General features: G+C 52.7%; 1 protein-coding gene across 1 annotated transcript in view; it reads right to left on the bottom strand.

Annotated features, from left to right (window-relative positions):
- SPMAP2 (sperm microtubule associated protein 2) overlaps nt 1–18,506 on the bottom strand; it is a gene marked incomplete at both ends in the record, with an annotated part of 31,532 nt that extends 13,026 nt beyond the window's left edge. The window contains 11 exons of the mRNA XM_081232672.1: nt 404–465; nt 961–1,032; nt 1,159–1,275; nt 2,139–2,487; nt 8,538–8,658; nt 8,760–8,981; nt 9,104–9,297; nt 15,113–15,187; nt 16,022–16,100; nt 18,015–18,134; nt 18,483–18,506. Coding sequence (XP_081088798.1) covers nt 404–465; nt 961–1,032; nt 1,159–1,275; nt 2,139–2,487; nt 8,538–8,658; nt 8,760–8,981; nt 9,104–9,297; nt 15,113–15,187; nt 16,022–16,100; nt 18,015–18,134; nt 18,483–18,506 — 1,435 coding nt within the window. The remainder of the gene's footprint in view (nt 1–403; nt 466–960; nt 1,033–1,158; nt 1,276–2,138; nt 2,488–8,537; nt 8,659–8,759; nt 8,982–9,103; nt 9,298–15,112; nt 15,188–16,021; nt 16,101–18,014; nt 18,135–18,482) is intronic.
- Between the last annotated feature and the right edge of the window lie 240 nt (nt 18,507–18,746).

The raw sequence follows: 18,746 nt of genomic DNA, 5'->3' as shown, positions 1-18,746 counted from the left end.
GGATTCTAAACCCAAGAGAGAACTTGCCCTGAGCCGCTCTCCAGAAATGAGTTTTCTAGTACTGACCCCACTTTGACTGAGATGCAAACTGTGATTTCCCCTGGAGAGCTTGCCCCCCACCCCTCCCCCGCCAGGACCAGCCTCCAGCTTGGGGACAGACTCCAGAGAGGAGGCCCCTGGAAGACTGGGGGTGGGGGCACTCCTGGGAGATGGAGGAGGGGCAGTCCCGCAGGGACCCCTGGGAGGGTTGGGGCTGGAAGGCCCCTCGGTCTCCCCAAACAGAGCCAGGTGCAGGTCACGGTGAGATGGGGGTGACCCGGCCGCAGGCATCTGGCCAGCGCCCCCTCCCCCTGATGCCTACACCCCTGCGGAGAAGGAGTTAGGGTTAGGCGGGTCAACCTACCGGGCACCATGATGGTGAGGGTGGTATCCTCAAGAAACCTCTCTGTCCAGTACACAGATGGCCTGGAACACACCCAGTGGGGCTCAGCGTGAGAGAAGCCAGGGTCCAAGCGGTCTGCGTCCCATTCAGCAGCAGAACTCAGGGCACCCCATAAACACAGACAGCGGGGAGAGGGGCAGCTGGAGGGGGAGAGAGGGAGAGCCTCCAGGTGGGAAGAAAGGAGAGAGTAAGTAGATGGGCAGCAGAGGCAGGTCAGAGACGGACGCGGGAGAAAAGTCTTAGAGGCACGGGGAGTGTAGGTTATTCTGAGCAAGGCTGGTGCTCAGAGAAGGAGGGAGCTGGAAAAAAAGAGGCGCAACTGAGAAGCGGCCCGGCGTCTAGGAGCACACCCATCTCAAGCCGGGGGCTTGGGTCCAGAGCTCCAGGTAGAGCTGGGAATCCTGGGGCGGGGCCCCCAATGCAGAGTCCTTCCCCCAGCCCTGTCCCAGGAGAGGAAGGGTGGTTCCGGTGAAGGCCCCCCTTCCCGATGATGAGGGCAGCGGGGGGGTGGGACTCACCAGTAGACACAGAACTGCAGGTTCCTCATGCGGGGGGTGATCCAGGCGTAGCCCCTGCAGCAGCACCCCATCCTGCGAGAGACAGGGCCCCGCCCGCCTCTGTGCTGGGCTCCGCTGGTTTGGCCGGTACCCAGAGGCTGCCGAGGGCACCGTGTTCCCTCTCAGACCACCCCCCATCCAGGCCGCCCAACACCTCACCTGTCTTTCAAGACTTGCCAGTTGGTCTTGGGTTTCGCCAACTCAAACAGCCGCCTCTTCTTCCTCCTCTCCCAGCCCACGGAGGTGCCAGGGGTCCTCTGGGAGGTGGACAGCCGACTGAGGGAAGGTGGATGCTGAGGCCAGAGCCCTTGCTCCCCCCGGCGGGGTAGAACCATCCCTGTGCTCCCGCCCCGCCCTCTGGAGGAAAGCCCTGGCACCACAAAGACCTGATCTGAAATCCTAGCTTTGCCACCAGCCAGTGCCCTCGGTTCCCTCCTTTGTGAAATGGAACAGAGACCTGCTCCCGCCTGCAGGGCCACAGAGGGGATGCTGAGCCATGGACAGTGCCCTCCAGGAAGCCCGCAGAACACCAAGACATCCAGTCTCCTGTCCCGGCTCACACCGCTCCCCGAGCCCCGGCCCTCTACATGGCACACGTCCCCTGCCCTGCTGGCCACATCACATGGCACCCTGTGCGCCCATCACGCGAGCTCCGTCACTGTGCCGGGAGGGCAAAAGCCCCTCTGCAGTGCCTGAGGGGACGCGTGCTTACCCAGGACCAGGTGGCGAGGGGCTCCAGCCGAGGAACCCATGCACACACTAGGGCACGGGGTCCCTCCCTAGAGGGAGCACCCGCGTTTTTCCGGGTGTCCTCCTGGCCACTGAAAGCGTTTCTGGCAGCTTATGATACATGCAATGGTTTCAGCTTTGGGGGTTGGGAGATTTTCCCCCATTTCTTTTTCTTTCTGTCGGATGGAGGGCTCACAACCTCTCAACTCTGCCACCTCCAAAGTTGGCGTTTGCATAGGGTTTTCCACGACGACTCACCTGCCACCTGGACAGGGGCTGTTTGCCGCCTTCCTCCTCAGAGCAGCGAGGTGCTGACAACTTCACCCCCAGAGTGAGCACCCAGGCCAGTGCAGCCACGCCCAGGGCCACCCCCGCCCACCCCAGCCTGGGCGCCCACTTCTCCTGCCCACCTCATCTCAGGCACGCCCTCCTCCGCGTCTTTCTCCAGAGCCCTCTCCAGCTCCGCCAGGGCCTCCTCCGGGTTCTGGGGGTCCACGAATTCTTCCCCAGTCACCTCCTCAGGGGGAGTTTCCTCCTCTTGGTCTTCCAGTCCCAGGTCCCCATCGTTCAGACCCTGGTATTTGGGGTCCCTGGACCCTCGGTTCTCATACGTGGGGCCCCGGAGGCCCAGGGTGCTGTCATCCTGCCCCCTTTCTGGCTGGTCCTCGGCCTCCGACATGCAGTGGCTGTAGAGCGAGCTTTGCTGGTGGTGCCCCATGTGCTGGCCCCTTCCCAGCCCTGCAGCGTTGCTCTTGTTGTCTGTGGTCACCGGGCAACAGGAGCACGGCCCGCCCACATTCCATGCCCACGCATCCGAGGTGGTGGGCCCCCCTCCAACCTCAGCCGGCCCGCTCCCTTCCTGCCACTCTGCTTTCCTGCTCTTTAAACAGGCACCTACCTCAGGGCCTTTGCACTTGTCAGTGCCTCTGCCCGCACACATCCTGGGGGCTCCTCCTCAGGAAGGCAGCCCCATTCCTGGGTCTCCCTGCATCTGGGCACTGGTTTGACTTCTCCATGGTGTTTGGCACAGCCTTGTAGCAAGTCGCCTTCCCAGGCCAGGGGCCGCGAGTGCCCCATTCACTGGTGTCCCGGGGCCTGGGAGGGCTCTCAGGGAAGGGCTGCTGAGTGAGCAGTTACCCTGGGAACAGGGCTTGGTGCTGGGGCACACACCCAGCTCCACCCTACGTTTCTTCTTAGTAAAGGACCTGTTTGAGTTCACACTGGGGGAGTCAGTGCTGGGGTTGACAGTTCACCAGGGGTCCCATCTCCTCCCCAGGACTGGCTCAGGAATGGGACCTGAGAGGAGGTCTGCAGGGGCTTTGAGGGATGGTGTCCTCTCTCGAGACAGGAGGAAGAGACCCTGTGTCTTCTTCTTGGTTATTTCTGGGACTGTGTGTGATGTCTAAAGCACAGGCAGTCATCCTGCTACCAGACACAAGTCCATGTGGCCGAGACGCACAAGGAGGCCAAGCAAACTGTAACATCAGAGTTTGGAGCAGAGAAAGGTTTATCACAGGGCCGAGCAAGGAGACGGGTGGCTAGTGCCTCCAAAACCCTGAACTTCCCGAAGGGTTTCAGCAAAGCCTTTTTAAAGGCAAGGTGTGGGAGGGGAGTAGTAGGTTGCTGCAGGCTTCATGGTGCTGGAATCCTTTGTTCTCGCAGCTGTCCACCTACGTCAGGTCAGGATGTTCCTGTAAACCTCCAGCAAGGCAAATGTTATTCTCTGTCCTGCACTTTTTTTTTTTTTTTTTTTTTTTTTTGCTGTACGCGGGCCTCTCACTGCTGTGGCCTCTCCCGTTGCGGAGCACAGGCTCCGGACACACAGGCTCCGCGGCCATGGCTCGCGGGCCCAGCCGCTCCGCGGCATGTGGGATCTTCCGGGATAGGGGCACGAACCCGTGTCCCCTGCATCGGCAGGCGGACTCTCAACCACTGCGCCACCAGGGAAGCCCTGTCCTGCACTTTTTATCTCCCTATGAATGGGCTCTTAAAGGTCAGAGCCCTGAGACTAGGGCTCTCCTGTATATTTCAGGCTACAGGCAACATTCTTGGACAAAAGGTGCAGAGCCAGCATGACTAAGCACAGGCAACAGGGCACAAAGGTTAAAGCAAAAGAAACAGAGCTAACATGGAGTCAGTTTTGTTCTTCCCTGTTACATTGTGACCATGAGACCTGCTAGTCTAAGGATGTGAGCTGAAAGATCATCGACTTGGCGACCCTGGAGCCTTCTGTGTCTGGGCTTCCTATTACTTGACACAAATAGTTCTCTTAAGGCTGAGTTGTTGTAGCTGGGCTTTCTGTTCCCTGCAGCCACAAGCGCCCTGATACATACCCTTCCAGCCCCAGCATTTCATGAGAAATAACTTCAGCGATAGCTGGTGTTCAAAATAGGCTGTCTCACATGGTCAAAAGAAGGTGATCATGGGAATTCCCTGGTGGTCCAGTGGTTAGGACTCAGCGCTTTCACTGTCAGGGCCCGGGTTCAATCCCTAGTCAGGGAACTAAGATCCTGCAAGCCATGCGGCCAAAAAACAGAAGAAAAAAAAAAAAAGTGAGAAAGTGATTGTTAGGATAGTTGCTTTGTCCTCACCGCCCCAACTCCCGCCCCCAATCCTGGGATCCAGCATTTGGGAAACCCCCTCAGGGCATCACAGGACCACATCCCCCAAACCCTCTGTGTGGAGACCCCACCCAGCGTGACTCTCCATTCCTTTGCTTGGCTGTTCCCTATGCATCATTTAAGACTCCCGTGCCCCTGATGCTTTGCCCCTGGGTGTGGCCTTGCCATCACCTCTGTGAGGGTCCCAGACAGTAAGGCCTTAGAGAGCGTCTGGTCCAATCTGGGAGATCCTCAAGAAATCCCATTGTTGTGAAGTGTCCTAAACCCTCACCTGGCATGCAGTGACTCACAAAAAGATAAGTTCCACGGTCGTTGCAACCAGAGAGATCTGTCATCACTGCAAAGTCCCATACAAAATCTTTGTTCAAAAGTGAGGCCACTTATAAAAAACAAGGTCCTATATATAAAATAGATAACTAGTAAGGACATAGTATATAGCACAGGGAACTCTACTCAACACTCTGTAATAACCTATATGGGAAAAGAATCTAAAAAAGAGTGGATATATGTATATGTATAACTGAGTCACTTTGCTGTATAGCAGACACTAACACAACACTGTAAATCAACTATACACCAATAAAAATACTTTAAAAATAAACAAGGTCCTTCTGAAGAGTACAGAGAACTATATTCGAATCCTGTGATAAACCATAATAGAAAAGAATATAAAAAAGAATATATATATGTATAACTGAGTCACTTTGCTGTACAGCAGAAACTAATACAACACTGTAAATCAACTATACTCCAATAAAAATCTTTTTAAGAAGACACTAAAACAATCAAGGCCACTTAGCTATGAGATGGCTCACTAGACCCACTTCCAACGAGCTGCGACTATGTCTGCCATCCTGCACGAGGGAGCCCATGAGGCAGTGCATTTGTCCCCATGACAACCCCAGGAGAGGGGACTGGTCACAGCCCGGGGTGCAGACTGGGCACCGAGCTCCAGGGAGGCTGAGACGTGGCCTCCCCCACCCACAGTCCCATAGGAGGGGCAGAGTGTGGCTTCACCGTAGCCCCACATCCCTCTTTCCAGCCAGGCGCTCATATGGGGTCAGGAGAGGGCGTTCCAGGGGCCAGAGCTCTGGCAGCCCTTGAAGGAGAGCCAGGGTCCAGTTCTGCTGCTCAGACAAGTAAAGAAGCAAGGAAGTTCACAGTCCAGGAGCTGAGATTCACTGGGCAGAAAATGAAGGGGCACTAGCACAGGCTGAGAGGCATTTGGAACTTTGATGGAAGGAGAGCAGGAGCAGCAGCTGGGAGACATCTCACTGCAGGTGCTGGGCCCGGGGCACGCAGACAGCAGAAAATAAGACCGGATCCCTGTGGATTCCTCTTCTACTGCTGCACACGAATCACCACAAACTTAGAGGCTCAGACAGGAGGGATGTAACATCTGACAGTTCTGGAGGTCAGATGTCCAAGATGGGTCTCACTGGGTGGGGCTGGCTCCTTCCTGAGGCTCCAGAGGACCAGTCCCCTGCCCCTTTGGGGGTCGGCAGAGTTTGGTTCCTCACAGTACTGGGACTGGGTCCCTGTTTCCTCCTGGCTGTCAACGGAGGGCTGCTCACGGCATCCAGACTCCCCTACGTGGCTCGGCCCAGACCCCTTCCTCCATATTCAAGGCAAGGCCTGTCTCTCTCATGTTTAGACTCTCTTCTCACTTCTCTGACCACAGCCGGGAGAGGGTCTCAGCTTTTAAGGACCCACAGGATTAAGTTCTGTCCACCTGGGTCACCAGGCTAGTCTGCCCACCTCACCATCTGTATCCCTTTGGTCATATAAGGTGACAGGTTCCCAGGGTCTAGATATTAAGATGGGTGCATCTTTGGGGACCGTTATTCTCTCCACCACACTTACCTCACACCACACTCCAAAGCAACTCTAAATCATTTCAGGATTTAAAGGCCAAAACAAAACTTTAAAACTTATGGAAAGAAATTAAGGTAGCCATCTTTCTGCCCTTGGGGTAGGAAAGGGTTTTTATTTAACAAGACACAAAAATGCTAATCATAAACAACCATGCTAAATTTTAGTTCTTCTGATCATCAAAGGACAATAAAATGAAAAATCTAGACACGTGGCACAAAAACAGACACATAGATCAATGGAACAGCATAGAAAGCCCAGAAATAAACCCACGCAATTAATTAATTGGTCAATTAATCTACAACAAAGGAGGCAAGAACATACAATGGAGAAAAGGCAGTCTCGTCACTGAGTGATACATGTTAAAGAATGAAATTGGAAGATTCTCTAACACCATACACAAAAACAAACTCAAAAGGGATTAAAGACCTAAATGTAAGAGGAGAAACCAGAAAACACAGACAGGACACTCTCTGACATAAATCTCAGCAATATTTTTTTGGATTTGTCTCCTAAAGCAAAGGAAATAAAAGCAAAAATAAACAAATGGAACCTAATTAAACTTAAAATCTTTTGCATAGCAAAGGAAACCATCCACAAAATGAAAACGCAGACTACCGAATGAGAGAAAATATTTGCAAATGATATGACCGATAAGGGGTTAATATCCAACATATATAAACAGCGCATACAAGTCAACATCTAGCAGCACTATTTACAATAGCCAATACATGGAAGCAACCTTAGTATCCAACAACAGATGAATGGATAAAGAAGATGTGGCACATATATACAATGGAATATTACTCAACCATAAAAAAGAATGAAATGATGCCATTTGCAGCAACATGGATGGACCTAGAGATTATCATACTAAGTAAGTCAGACAGAGAAATACAAATACCATATAATATCACTGATATGTGGAATCTAAATATGACACAAATGAACTTTTTACAAAACCGAAATAGACTCCCAGACATAGAAAACAAACTTATGGCCAAAGGGGAAATGGGGTGGAGGAGGGATAAATTAGGAATTTGGGATTAGCAGATACAAACTACTATATATATAAAACAGATGAACAACAAGTGCGTAGTGTATAGCACAGGGAACTATATTCATTATCCTGTAATAACCTACAATGAAAAAGAATCTGAAAAAGGGTATATATATATATATATATATATATATATATATATATATATATATAACTGAATCACTTTACTACACAACTGAAACTAACACAACATTGTAAATCAAGTATAATTCAATTTAAAAAAAGAAAATCAAGGAACTAAGAAAAAGCAAACTAACAAAAACCTCAATGTCAAAAAAAAAATTGGGGGGGGCTTCCCTGGTGGCACAGTGGTTGAGAGTTTGCCTGCCGATGCAGGGGACATAGGTTCGTGCCCCGGTCCGGGAAGATCCCACATGCCGCGGACCAGCTGGGCCCGTGAGCCATGGCCGCTGAGCCTGCGCGTCTGGAGCCTGTGCTCCGCAACGGGAGAGGCCACAACAGTGAGAGGCCCGCGTACCGCAAAAAAAAAAAAAAAATTTTTTTTGATTAAAAAATGGGCAGAAGGGCTTCCCTGATGGCGCAGTGGTTAAGAATCCGCCTGCCAATGCAGGGGACATGGGTTCAGGCCCTGGTCCGAGAAGATCCCACATGCCGTGGAGTAACTAAGCCCATGCGCCACAACTACTGAGCCTGCACTCTAGAGCCCGTGACCCACAACTACTGAAGCCCGTGTGCCACAACTACTGAAGCCTGCGCGCCTAGAGCCTGTGCTCTGCAACAAGAGGAGCCACCACAATAAGAAGCCTGCGCCCCACAAGAAAGAGTAGACCCCGCTCACTGCAACTAGAGAAAGCCCACGTGCAGCAGCGAAGACCCAATGCAGCCAAAAATTAAATAAATGAATAAATAAATAAATATTTTTTAAAATGGGCAGAAGACCTGAATAGACATTTTTTCCAAAGAAGACATACCGATGGCCAAAAGACACATGAAAAGACACTCAACATCATTAATCATCAGGGAAATGCAAATGAAAACTACAATGAGATATCATCTCACACCTGTCAGAATGCCCATCATCAAAAAGTCTACAAATAACAAATTCTGGAGAGGGTGTGGAGAAAAGGGAAGCCTCCTACACTGTTGGTGGGAATGTAAATTGGTGCAGCCACTGTGGAAAACAGTATGGAAGTTCCTCAAAAAACTAAAAATAGAACTACCATATGATCCAGCAATCCCACTCCTGGGTATATATGCGGAAAAAATCACTAATCCACAAAGACAGGTTCGGCTGCCTGGGACCTTCACGTACAGCTGCGCCATGTTCAGGCCCAGGATGGTGCAGCCCACGTGGCTCAGCATGGTGCCCGTGGAGGTTACCCGCGTGAAGGCGGGCAGCTTCAGCGGCTCCTGCAGCTGGGGCTTCCGCCCGCCGTGACGAGGGGGCAACACAAGTGAGCCGCGACCCCGACTCTGCCATCAGCACTCCCGCCCCAGCTTGCTGGCCTCAGCCCCACTGACCGCTTGGCATGGGACAGGTCGATGTTGGTGGCAACCTTGATGATGTGATGGATCTTCGGGTCCGGTGCACTGCTGTGGGGATGAAGAGCGCAGGTTGGTGGAGAGGCGCCGGGAAGGGAAGGAGTCCTGAAGGGCAGGGGCAAAGCGTCCCCGCCTAGGAGGGGTTCCCGTGGTGCTGTCCGGCTCCCACACCCCTCGTGCTCACTCTCCTTCTTCTCCTGCTTGGTCACAGGGGTAGGCAGGCCTGGGTCAGCGGCCTTCCTGGAGCCCTCCCACCGCAGCCGGGGCTGCAAGTCCCCTGATTCCGCACCCCCTGCCTCTGCCCGTGCGCGCCTCTCACCGGCAGGGACTCATGGAAGGATGAGGCCTGGTCCTGTGTGTACTTGGCAATGGTGTTGTGGGAACGGGAGCCTTTGCAGGGCCAGATCTGTCGCATGCCCGTCGGGTCCCATTTCTTGTCTGAGGGCTGCTGCACCTCCACCGTGTCCTCACCACTCGCCTCCACCAGCGTCTTGGTGCAGAAGAGGCCCAAGTCTGCAAGGGAGGGCCGAGCAGGGTGTCGGGGCAGGGGCAGGGGGCGAGGAGCAAGCCCCCAACTCACCCTCTCCCTTCTTGCTCCCCAAGCCTCTGATGGGATGGACACAGGCTTCTCAGAGCTCAGCCCAGGAAGAACAGGCGAGAAGCCCAGCCCCTCATGAAGCGGGGAGGGTTGGCCCTCCCAGGGCCCGGCCTTTACCTGGATCACAACCAACCCCCTTTCTCCTACTGCTGCTCTGAGCCCCAGCCCCTCCCCCAGAGTCTTCAGGTGTGCATGAGGCCACAGGTGCAAAGCACCTGGCACACAGTACGTGCTCAATGAATAACAGTTTCTTTAAGTTATCACTGGATCCAATGAAAGATCTCGTCAAGAGAAAGCCTAGAATGTGCTTCAGTAGCAGTGGAGGATACATGGGTAAGAGAAGGCTACAAGTACAGAGGAAACAAGATTGATGTTTACAACGCAATATGGTTTCCTTTTACTTTTGTATGTGTTTGAAATTGTGCACAATATAATGTTGAAAAAGAGAAAAAAAAAAGATACATGCACCCCAATGTTCATAGCAGCACTATTTACAATAGCCAAGACATGGAAGCAACCTAAGTGTCCATCAACATACAAATGGATAAAGAAGATGTAGTATATATATACTATGAAATGCTACTCAGTCATTTAAAAAGAATGAAATCTTGCCATTTTCAACAACGTGGATGGACGTGGAGGGTATTATGCTAAGTGAAGTAAGTCAGACAAAGAAAGACAAATACTGTATGATAACACTTGTAGGTGGAATCGAAAAAATACAACAGGGACTTCCCTGGTGGTGCAATGGTTGGGGGTCCACCTGCCAATGCAGGAGACATGGGTTCAAGGCCTGGTCCGGGAAGATCCCACATGCCGCGGAGCAACTAAGCCCGTGCGCCACAACTACTGAACCTGCGCTCTAGAGCCCGTGAGCCACAGCTACTGGAGCCCACGCGCCTACAGCCCGTGATCCAAAACAAGAGAAGCCACCGCAATGAGAAGCCCGCGCACTGCAACGAAGAGTAGCTGCCGCTTGCGCAACTAGAGAAAGCCCGCGTGCAGCAACAAAGACCCAATGCAGCCAAAAATTAATTAATTTTTTTTAAAGAAAGGAGCAGGTGCCTGGTGTCAGTGAAGTGAAGGCAGAGGCTAGTAAGATCACATTTCACATCCATTCAACTGGCAGAAATGTTAAAGGCCAACCATTCAAATGTTGGAGACGATATGGATCAATGAGTGACTTGGTCCAGCTTTGGAAACCAACTTGGCATCATCTCATCAGGTTGAACACTGGTCTGCCCTAACGCTCAGCAATTTCACTCCTGGATTGATACCAGCACATCCATCAGGAGACCCGAGCAAGGCTGCTCAGACCAGCCCCGTTCGTAGTGGGAAAGAGTGGAAAACAGCCCAGGACTCCACTCACAGGCGAGCGGATGGGAGACCGGTGACCTGAGAAGCTGGGTCCTGTACAGTAGGGACCATGAATGAGCCATGGCCACAGAGCAGCACAGACACAGCTCAGGAGCAAAGCCGAGGGGAAAGAGCACGTCCACGTGCGCACATGTGCACGTGATGGGCTCTTAAGAGGGAGAGAACAGCGACCGTGTAAAGGATTCAGGACACTGTTGCCTGTGGGGATTGTAGATGGGGAAGTTACTGATGACGCTCTTATTCGTGGGTGTTCTTTACAGTATGAATGAGTGGATGGCAGGATGGATGGATGAATAGATGGAATAAGAGACGGTCACATATACACAAAGGAACTTGTCTACGAAACAGAAACAGACTCACAGACGTAGAGAACAGACTTGCGGTTGCCAAGGGGGAGGGGGTGGGGGAGGGATGAATTGGTAGTTTGGAATTAGCAGATGTAAACTATTATATATAGGCTGGAAAAACAACAAGGTCCTACTGTAGAGCACAGGGAACCATGTCCAATATCTTTTGATAAACCATAATGGAGAAGAATATGAAAAAGAATATATGTGTATAGCTGAGTCACTTTGCTGTACAGCAGAAACTAACACAACGTTGTAAATCAACTATACTTCAATAAAATAAAATTTAAAAAACCAGCAGTTGCTTGAAATCTCCCTCAATAAAGAGAAAGAGAGGGTCACATGAGAAAAGGGGAAGGAGGAGAGACATGAGCAGCTGGGTCACCACTCACCTGTCTCACAATTTACCTCCACCCAATTTCTTTTTAAACAACTCCAAATTCAGCAGGGCCCACAGAGAAAGTCACCCCTGATGTTGTGAAGCACGAAATACATCCATTCGTTTCAAACTAAGGAAACTGGGCGTCCAGAGGCAGAATATGGGCCGGAACCCAGGGATGCTGCCCGACACTTGGGCTCTCTCTCAGTGCGGCGGGCAGCTTGTCTCCAGAGCGGGCAGTGCCACCCCGCAGCTCCCCCGTGGAGCAGTGGAGTCAAACCCCCTTGAATCTGGGTGGGGACGCTCTGGCCAGCAGAATGGGGCAGATGTGAGGTCCTGGGCCTGCAGCTTCTGCTTCTGCCCACTGCAGGGGTCACCAGGGAGGAAGGCTGACCACTCTGCGTCCCCCACGCTTGGAGGAAGCCCAAGCAGCCACACCAAGGTCTGAATCTGTGCCCAGCTAGACCCCAACAGTGAGGGGACTCCAGCCCCGACAGACACTTTGTGGACCAGGCAGTTGTCCCACTGGGACCAGCCCAGGATGCAGACTCCGGCAAGTAACACACTGCGGTTTTAGGTCGCTAACCTGGGGCTGTCTGCTACGCAACAACGTATCACTGAAACCCACCTTCCGCATCCCTTCCTGAGTCCTGAGTGAGTTTGTCCAAGTGGCCCAGGTGGGTCTGCAGGGTCCCCGCCGTCCACTGCCCCGGCCCTACTCCATCACCCTTCTGGGGAGCTGCCTCCTTGCTGCCCCGTTGCCGAGTCCAAGCTTCTGCTGCTCCCCGCACGACAAGCTAATAAATCGAGTCGTTGGGACAAGGAATAGCGACTTGATCTGGAGAAGACAGTGGACTTGCATCCCAAAGAACCATCTTCCCTGAGATAGCGTGCAGGTTTCTTCCATACTGAAAGGGGCGGGACTAAAGCCAAGCACTTCCTGGTTCCCATCAGCCCGGAGGGGCGGTGTGAATGTCTTCCTCCTGCAGCGCTCTCGGGTGGGCCTGGTCAGGAGGTTTCCTGGGAGCTGAACAGAGGTGTTTTAGTTTCATGCTCATTCCCTGGGAGGCAGGGCTCCCAGAGATGGGCCATTGTGTTTAATTTAAGCTGATAGAAAACATCCCCGTAGGGACTCGCTTGTAATAGAATACAAGGTTTCTTCCCTATTACACCAACCTGTGCACTTACCCTTCCCTTGATTTTCATGTGAATGAGTTCTCTAAGAGGCACCTTAAATTTCACCTCCTCCAAGAAGCCTTCCCTGACCACCCATCTGAAGTAGAGCTTCCTTGTTTTCCTACCTAAATCTACGGGAATTTTGTTGCCGTTGCATAGCTTTTATCACGACCTCACGTATTGCATTTTTAACCTATCTGTTGTCTTGTTAGCCCATTAGAATACGGGCTCTGCTGCAGCGGGAAGGTGCCTGGACTCCCGGCACCTGGAACAGAGCTCCGCAGGCACAGGGAAGAGGCTGCAGTACCAGTAGCGGACACAAGATGCCGCTGCTCTCAACGGCATGTTGGTCCCTCCGCCGGGGCGTTAATATTGGACCAAGGTCTTCGCGCAGCATCTCCTTAAAGCCCCGCCAGCAGCCCCCGCCCCCGCGCCCCCCGCAAACACACACAGTCCCTCCTGCGAGGTGGATTTTATCATCATCATCCCCGTTTCGTTTTCACCCAGGAGAAAACAGGCTCAGAGAGGCAGTCATTGCCCAAGATTGCACAGGACTCGTACCCACAGCATACAGTGCTAAGCTCCAGCTGGGGCTGCATTTGCAAACTTCAGTGGTGATGGGAAATGCCCTTGACCAAAGATCAAGGATGCACGGGGCCTTCCTGAGTCTAAATTATTCTCCCTGGACATCAGCCACAACTCTTCCCTCACTCAGCAGCCTTCCATGGCTCCCACCTTCTACAAGGATGTTTCCCAAAGCAAGGACACACGGATTGGTGTCTTCACGGTGCCTTTAAGTGGGATACAGTCCCACGATAAATAACATCAAATAAGGGGCTGAGACATTACTCCCCTCTCTCTTCTACAGTCCTTCTGGGAATCTCAGGAAGAAAGTCTCAGCAAAAGTTTAACCTCCCCCAGTTTTGTTCATCCCTTTTAACCAAGGGACAGCAGGCCCAAGCCCGGGGCAGGTCGTGAAAGCTAGAATTTAATAACCTCATTTTGTTCTCATTGGTGTTTGTTTGCACACCTCGTTTCTGGTTGTTCTGTAGTTGTTTTGAAATAATTGCAAACTTCCTAGAAAAGTTGCAAGGTTTCCTGAAAATTCCCAGGGACCTTCACCCAGACCTGCCAGCTGTGACATTTTGCAGGTAGCTTCATCTTCTGTCTGCACTCTCTCCTGAACGTTTGAGGACAAGCTGCAGGGAGCACACCCCTTTACCCCTAAATACCCCAGTGTGTTTCTAAGAACAAGGATATTCCCTTCTGTCACCTCAGCATGATTGTCAAAATCAGAAAAAAGTAGCACTGATACAGTACCTTATCTAATCAAGAATTCTTGTTCAGATTTCACACGTTGTCCCAGTAATGTCCTTTACAGCTTTTTTTTTTTCCTGGCCCGGGAGCCAGTCCCAGTGCAGCAGGATGTTTGTCTCCTTTGTCTCCTCTAATCTAACAACGCTTCACTCTGTCTTTCATGACCCGAATGATTTTGAGGAGTTCTGGTCAGTTATTTTATAGGACATCCTTCATCCTGGGCTTCTTTCCTATTGGCTCATGATCAATGAGAGGTTGTATGTGCTGGCAGGAATCCTGCAGATGTAGTGCTGTGCCCTCCTGGGAGGGTGGTGTCCAGAGCACAGGTGTCCCGTTGCTGGTGACGTGACCTCCATCCTCTGACTCAGGGCATCACTCCGGGCTTCTCCACATTCAAGTAAAGGTGTTCCCCTTGAAATTAATAAGTCATCTTGAGGGAGCTACTTTAATACCAGGCAAAACCTCTGTTTTCCCTCATCAGATTTCACCCACTAGTTTTTACGCCTTCTTTCTCTTCTTTCTCTTTCTTTTTTTTTAATGTTTTCATTTCTTTATGGCAAGCTGTATTGGTTTTCCATTTACAGAGACAATACACCTCTTTTTGCTCACATGTATTCAGTTAAAAGAAATGGGTCGATGTTCTGATTTGAAGAAATACGTCAGGCCATAAGAGTACAGGTGAACATGGCCAAAATGGTGACAGGGATTCAGAAGTCAAAGGCTGTGCGTTCCCCTCTCCAGACATTCCTCCTGCTCAGTGGCAACATCTCTCCCCAGACGTGGGCCTCCTGGCAGCAGTTCCCTTGCTGGGTTTGGAGATTTGAGCTGCGTGAGGGGAGTGATGGGTCCCCGCTGGGGCCCGGCGTCCCCACAGAGCCTGGCAGTTGGTGGCATTGTATGAGCCTCCTGGGCTGCTGTAAAAAATCACCCCAAATGTAGTGGTTTCAAACCAGACACATTTATTCTCATACAGGTCTGGGGTCAGAAGTCTGACTCGGGTCTCACTGGGCTAAAGCCAAGGTGTGGGCAATGGTGGTTCCCTCAGGAAGATGCAGGGGAGAATCCATTCCCATAGATCTGAGAAGTGAAATGGGGTGAGCAGACAACTCAGAGATTAGCTGCATCCAGAAGTACGACCACCGGGAGTGGTGTTGAAAGGGCTGGAGCAGGGGCCGCCTGGTGGGAGCTGGAGCCGCAGGGTGACGCCGTCTAAAGCAAGGAGAAAGGGAGAGGGAGAAGCTGAAGGAAAATCTGAGCTACATTAAAACCCTCAACACTTTTGCATGTGGCAAGATTGCATTTTGCTGTAATAATTAAATTCATCTACCACCGTGGCATCTTTTACAAAACTTTATGACCGCGGGAGATGGATGGCACAAAGGCCCCAGTTCTTCACCCTTCCCTGTCCCCATGCCCTCTGTCACATGACTTTGGGGTCTTTCTCTAAAGCAGAATACAATTCTCCAGCCCAGGACGAGCTCTGACAAACAGAATGAGGTAGAAGGGACAGCCCTTCCTGGTGTGTTTCCTTTGCCATCGCCGTGGAAACGTGTCTGGTGAGGCTGCTGGAGGATGAGATGAGGACCACGATGAGGCAGGCAGCCGGCCAGGCCCAGGCATGTGGCCCAGGCCCAGCCCAGCCCGGCCCAGCCCAGGCGACGCTGAGTCATAGGTGCTGGTTCTGAAGGCAACACCCCAGGGAGGGGGGCTGTTTGCCTCGCACAGTTTTGTGACAGAAGCCAAGGGACCCACTGCCCTTCACACCTCTGGGTGGTTCGACCGTGCAATGTCCATCACCTCGGGCAAAGGATGAGCCAGAGGAAGCAGAAATGAGGCTTCAGGGTCCCAAACCCTCTGTCTCTGGATTTCAAAGCGCGCTCCAGTTCCTATGGAGATGCAGGGAGGGAAAATCATAAGACCAGCAAAGCTCCCTGCATGCCCCCCTCCACTAAGACTAAATTAGTTCCTCCTGAGTTGGAAGGTCCATAAGCTAGGCAAGAGTCCATCCTGGGGTTCCTGGGAAAGGCAGCCCGGCCCACCTACCCGCACTCAGGCAGTGAAGATGACAGGGGGACCCGGCGAGGCTGGGGGGTCTGAGGGTGGCCCAGACGGTGACCGTCATCTGAGAAGAGCCCAAGGAGGTGGTGTGGGGCCTCCCCATCCGCTGCGTGTTTTATTCACACATAATAGCGTCTCCCCTCAGCACTGTGGACATTGGATCATCCTCTGTGGGACCATCCTGGGCTCTGTCGGTGTTGAACAGCATCCCTGGCCCCCACCCCCTCGATGCCAGGAGCACACCACCACCCCCAGTCATGACGACCACAGATGTCCCCAGACACGGCCCAGCCTCCCCTGGGGGCAGGACCACCCCCGAGAGAAAATGACTGACATGTAGGTGAGGCCCGGTGTGGTATGTCCATGTGGCAGGACAGGAGGATGGGATGCTTGCCATCTGCTGTTGCCTCAAATAGCAAACGTCCTCCACTCATATTTAAGAAGCTTCGTCCTTCCTGAAAAGGATACTGCTCTTGGCCTTGACTTCTCTGGCCCTGATGAGGAGAGTCTATTTTTCTCCCACAGTGGAAGGCCCCAGAAAGGAGGTTTGGCTGAGGGTCTAGGCAGAGAGCTCAAACCAGGGCCCACAGATCCCTTGCACAGCAGCTGGTGACAGGGTGAGATGCATGCTTCCTGAGCATCTGGAAAGGGTGCTGGCATCGGCAGGGAGAAAGCCAGGCCTCAGCAGACAACATTTGGAGTCTGGTTTCACAGGTGCAGGCACGCCCCAGAAGGTGTTGGCTTATTAAAATAGAAGACTGTTTCTTCCCACAGACAGCTGGGTGTGCACAGTCCATGCCCAGCTCGAGACGAGGCTGTGCCCCTCCCTCTTGGTACTTTTTCTACTTTTTAGTGTTGAAGAGCATCTCTCCTAAGTGTGCAGCTTGACGAACTTTCACAACAGGCCACACCCAAGTGACAGCCCCCAGGACCCCCTCAAACCCCTCCATCTCTTCCCTCTTTCCTACTCCTCTCCCCACCCTCCACTCACATCTCATTGGTGGAACTTAGTCACATGGCCACACCTGGCTGCAAGGGCAGCTGGGAAATGTAGTCTTTTTGAGACACACACTTAGATGGGCTTGAGCAATGAGGCAACCTGTTCTCTCCTCCAAAAAGAGGCTCCTGGACTCCTCCCAGCAGGACTCCCTCCTCATAGCCTCCCGTCTCTGCTGCTCTGTGGTTCCCTTGGCTCTTCCTCCTTTTGCATTGTATTCATCATCAGATGGCACCAGGGCTGCGGCTGCTCCAGACATCTCATCATGAAGCTGCAGTGGCCACAGGCAGAAAGGGACCATTTTCCCTGGCCTCCCTCTTAGGAGCAAGGAAACTTTCTGTGGCCAGCAGAATAACACCCCCCAAAAATGTCCACGTCCAAGTCCCCAGAGCCTGTGACTATGTCATGTTGCACGACAAGGGGGAATCAAGGTTGCAGATGGAATTAAGCTTCTAATCAGCTGGCTTTGAAGTGGGGAGGTTATCCTGGATTGTCTTCGTGGGCCCAGAGTAATCAAAAGGGCCCTTCCGGGCTTCCCTGGTGGCGCAGTGGTTGAGAGTCCGCCTGCTGATGCAGGGGACACGGGTTCGTGCCCCGGTCCGGGAGGATCCCACATGTCGCGGAGTGGCTGGGCCCGTGAGCCATGGCCGCTGAGCCTGCATGTCCGGAGCCTGTGCTCCGCAACGGGAGAGGCCACAACAGTGAGAGGCCCGCATACCGCAAAAAAAAAGGGCCCTTCTAAGTGAAAGAAGGAGGCAGAAGAGAGAGAACCGGAGAGAGGGCAGCAGGAGGGGTCAGTCCATGTCGCTGGGGGGGTCACAAACGGAAGAATGTGGTGGCTCCACAAGCTGCCCTCCCCCCACCTCCCTCACATCTCATTGGCCAGAAGGGGGTCACACATCCACACACAGGCCAATCCCCAGCAAAGAGGTGGGGCACCAGGATTCATGCCAGCACTCAGGCAGGGTGGGGAGTGGGCACCACACAGTAGCCAGGCTCCTCCACAAGGAAGCAAGAGTCTGGCAGGCAGCGTCTGCCCCGGGAGCATGAGGGGCTGGCACGAGGGGGGGACATCGTGTGCGCGGGGCAATAGCGGGGGACCTGAAGGGCCAGCAACAGCTCGGAGATGCCCAGTGTGAACGCCCGCCCACCGCCTTGCCCAGCAATGCCTAACCTCTAAAGCCCATGCCCCCAGGAACTTAGGCTCTCCTTGTCCTACTGAATTGTGTCTCCCCAAAAAGACATGTTCAAGTCCTAACACCGCCCAGTGATCTGAGAGGACCAAGAGGAACCTCGCTCTGTGTGGTCCCCAAGGCTCTATAAACTCTGACCCCGGGGCCAGTACCATCTCCAAGCTTGGGGAAGGGGATGCTCTCCCCTTTCCCTCTCCCCCAAGGCTGGCTCCCTAGGAGGTCCAGCCCAGGCTCCTCTGAGCTGTCACCTGCTGACCTGGTTGCCAGCATCAGCTGCCATGGCAACCTGCTCGGGTACCAAGACCCTCCCTAGTGCGGCATCATTAGAGCAGCTGGTGACATTTGAATATGGACAGTGGGCTGGATATGAGTATTGTATCGATGTGAAATTTCCCCATCTTGAGAACTGCACCGGGTTATAAAAGAGAATCCTGGGTTTTAGAAAATATACAGTGATGTGTTTATGGGTGAAGGGGCATCACACTTCTAACGTAGTCGTAAGAGGTTCAGAAAAATGCGT

The sequence above is a fragment of the Mesoplodon bidens genome (genome assembly GCF_964165515.1).
Source record: "Mesoplodon bidens genome assembly, chromosome: 4".
Taxonomy (NCBI): Eukaryota; Metazoa; Chordata; class Mammalia; order Artiodactyla; family Ziphiidae; genus Mesoplodon; species Mesoplodon bidens.
Note: the sequence above shows the minus strand (reverse complement) of the source record. Positions and strands in the feature narration are given on the sequence as shown.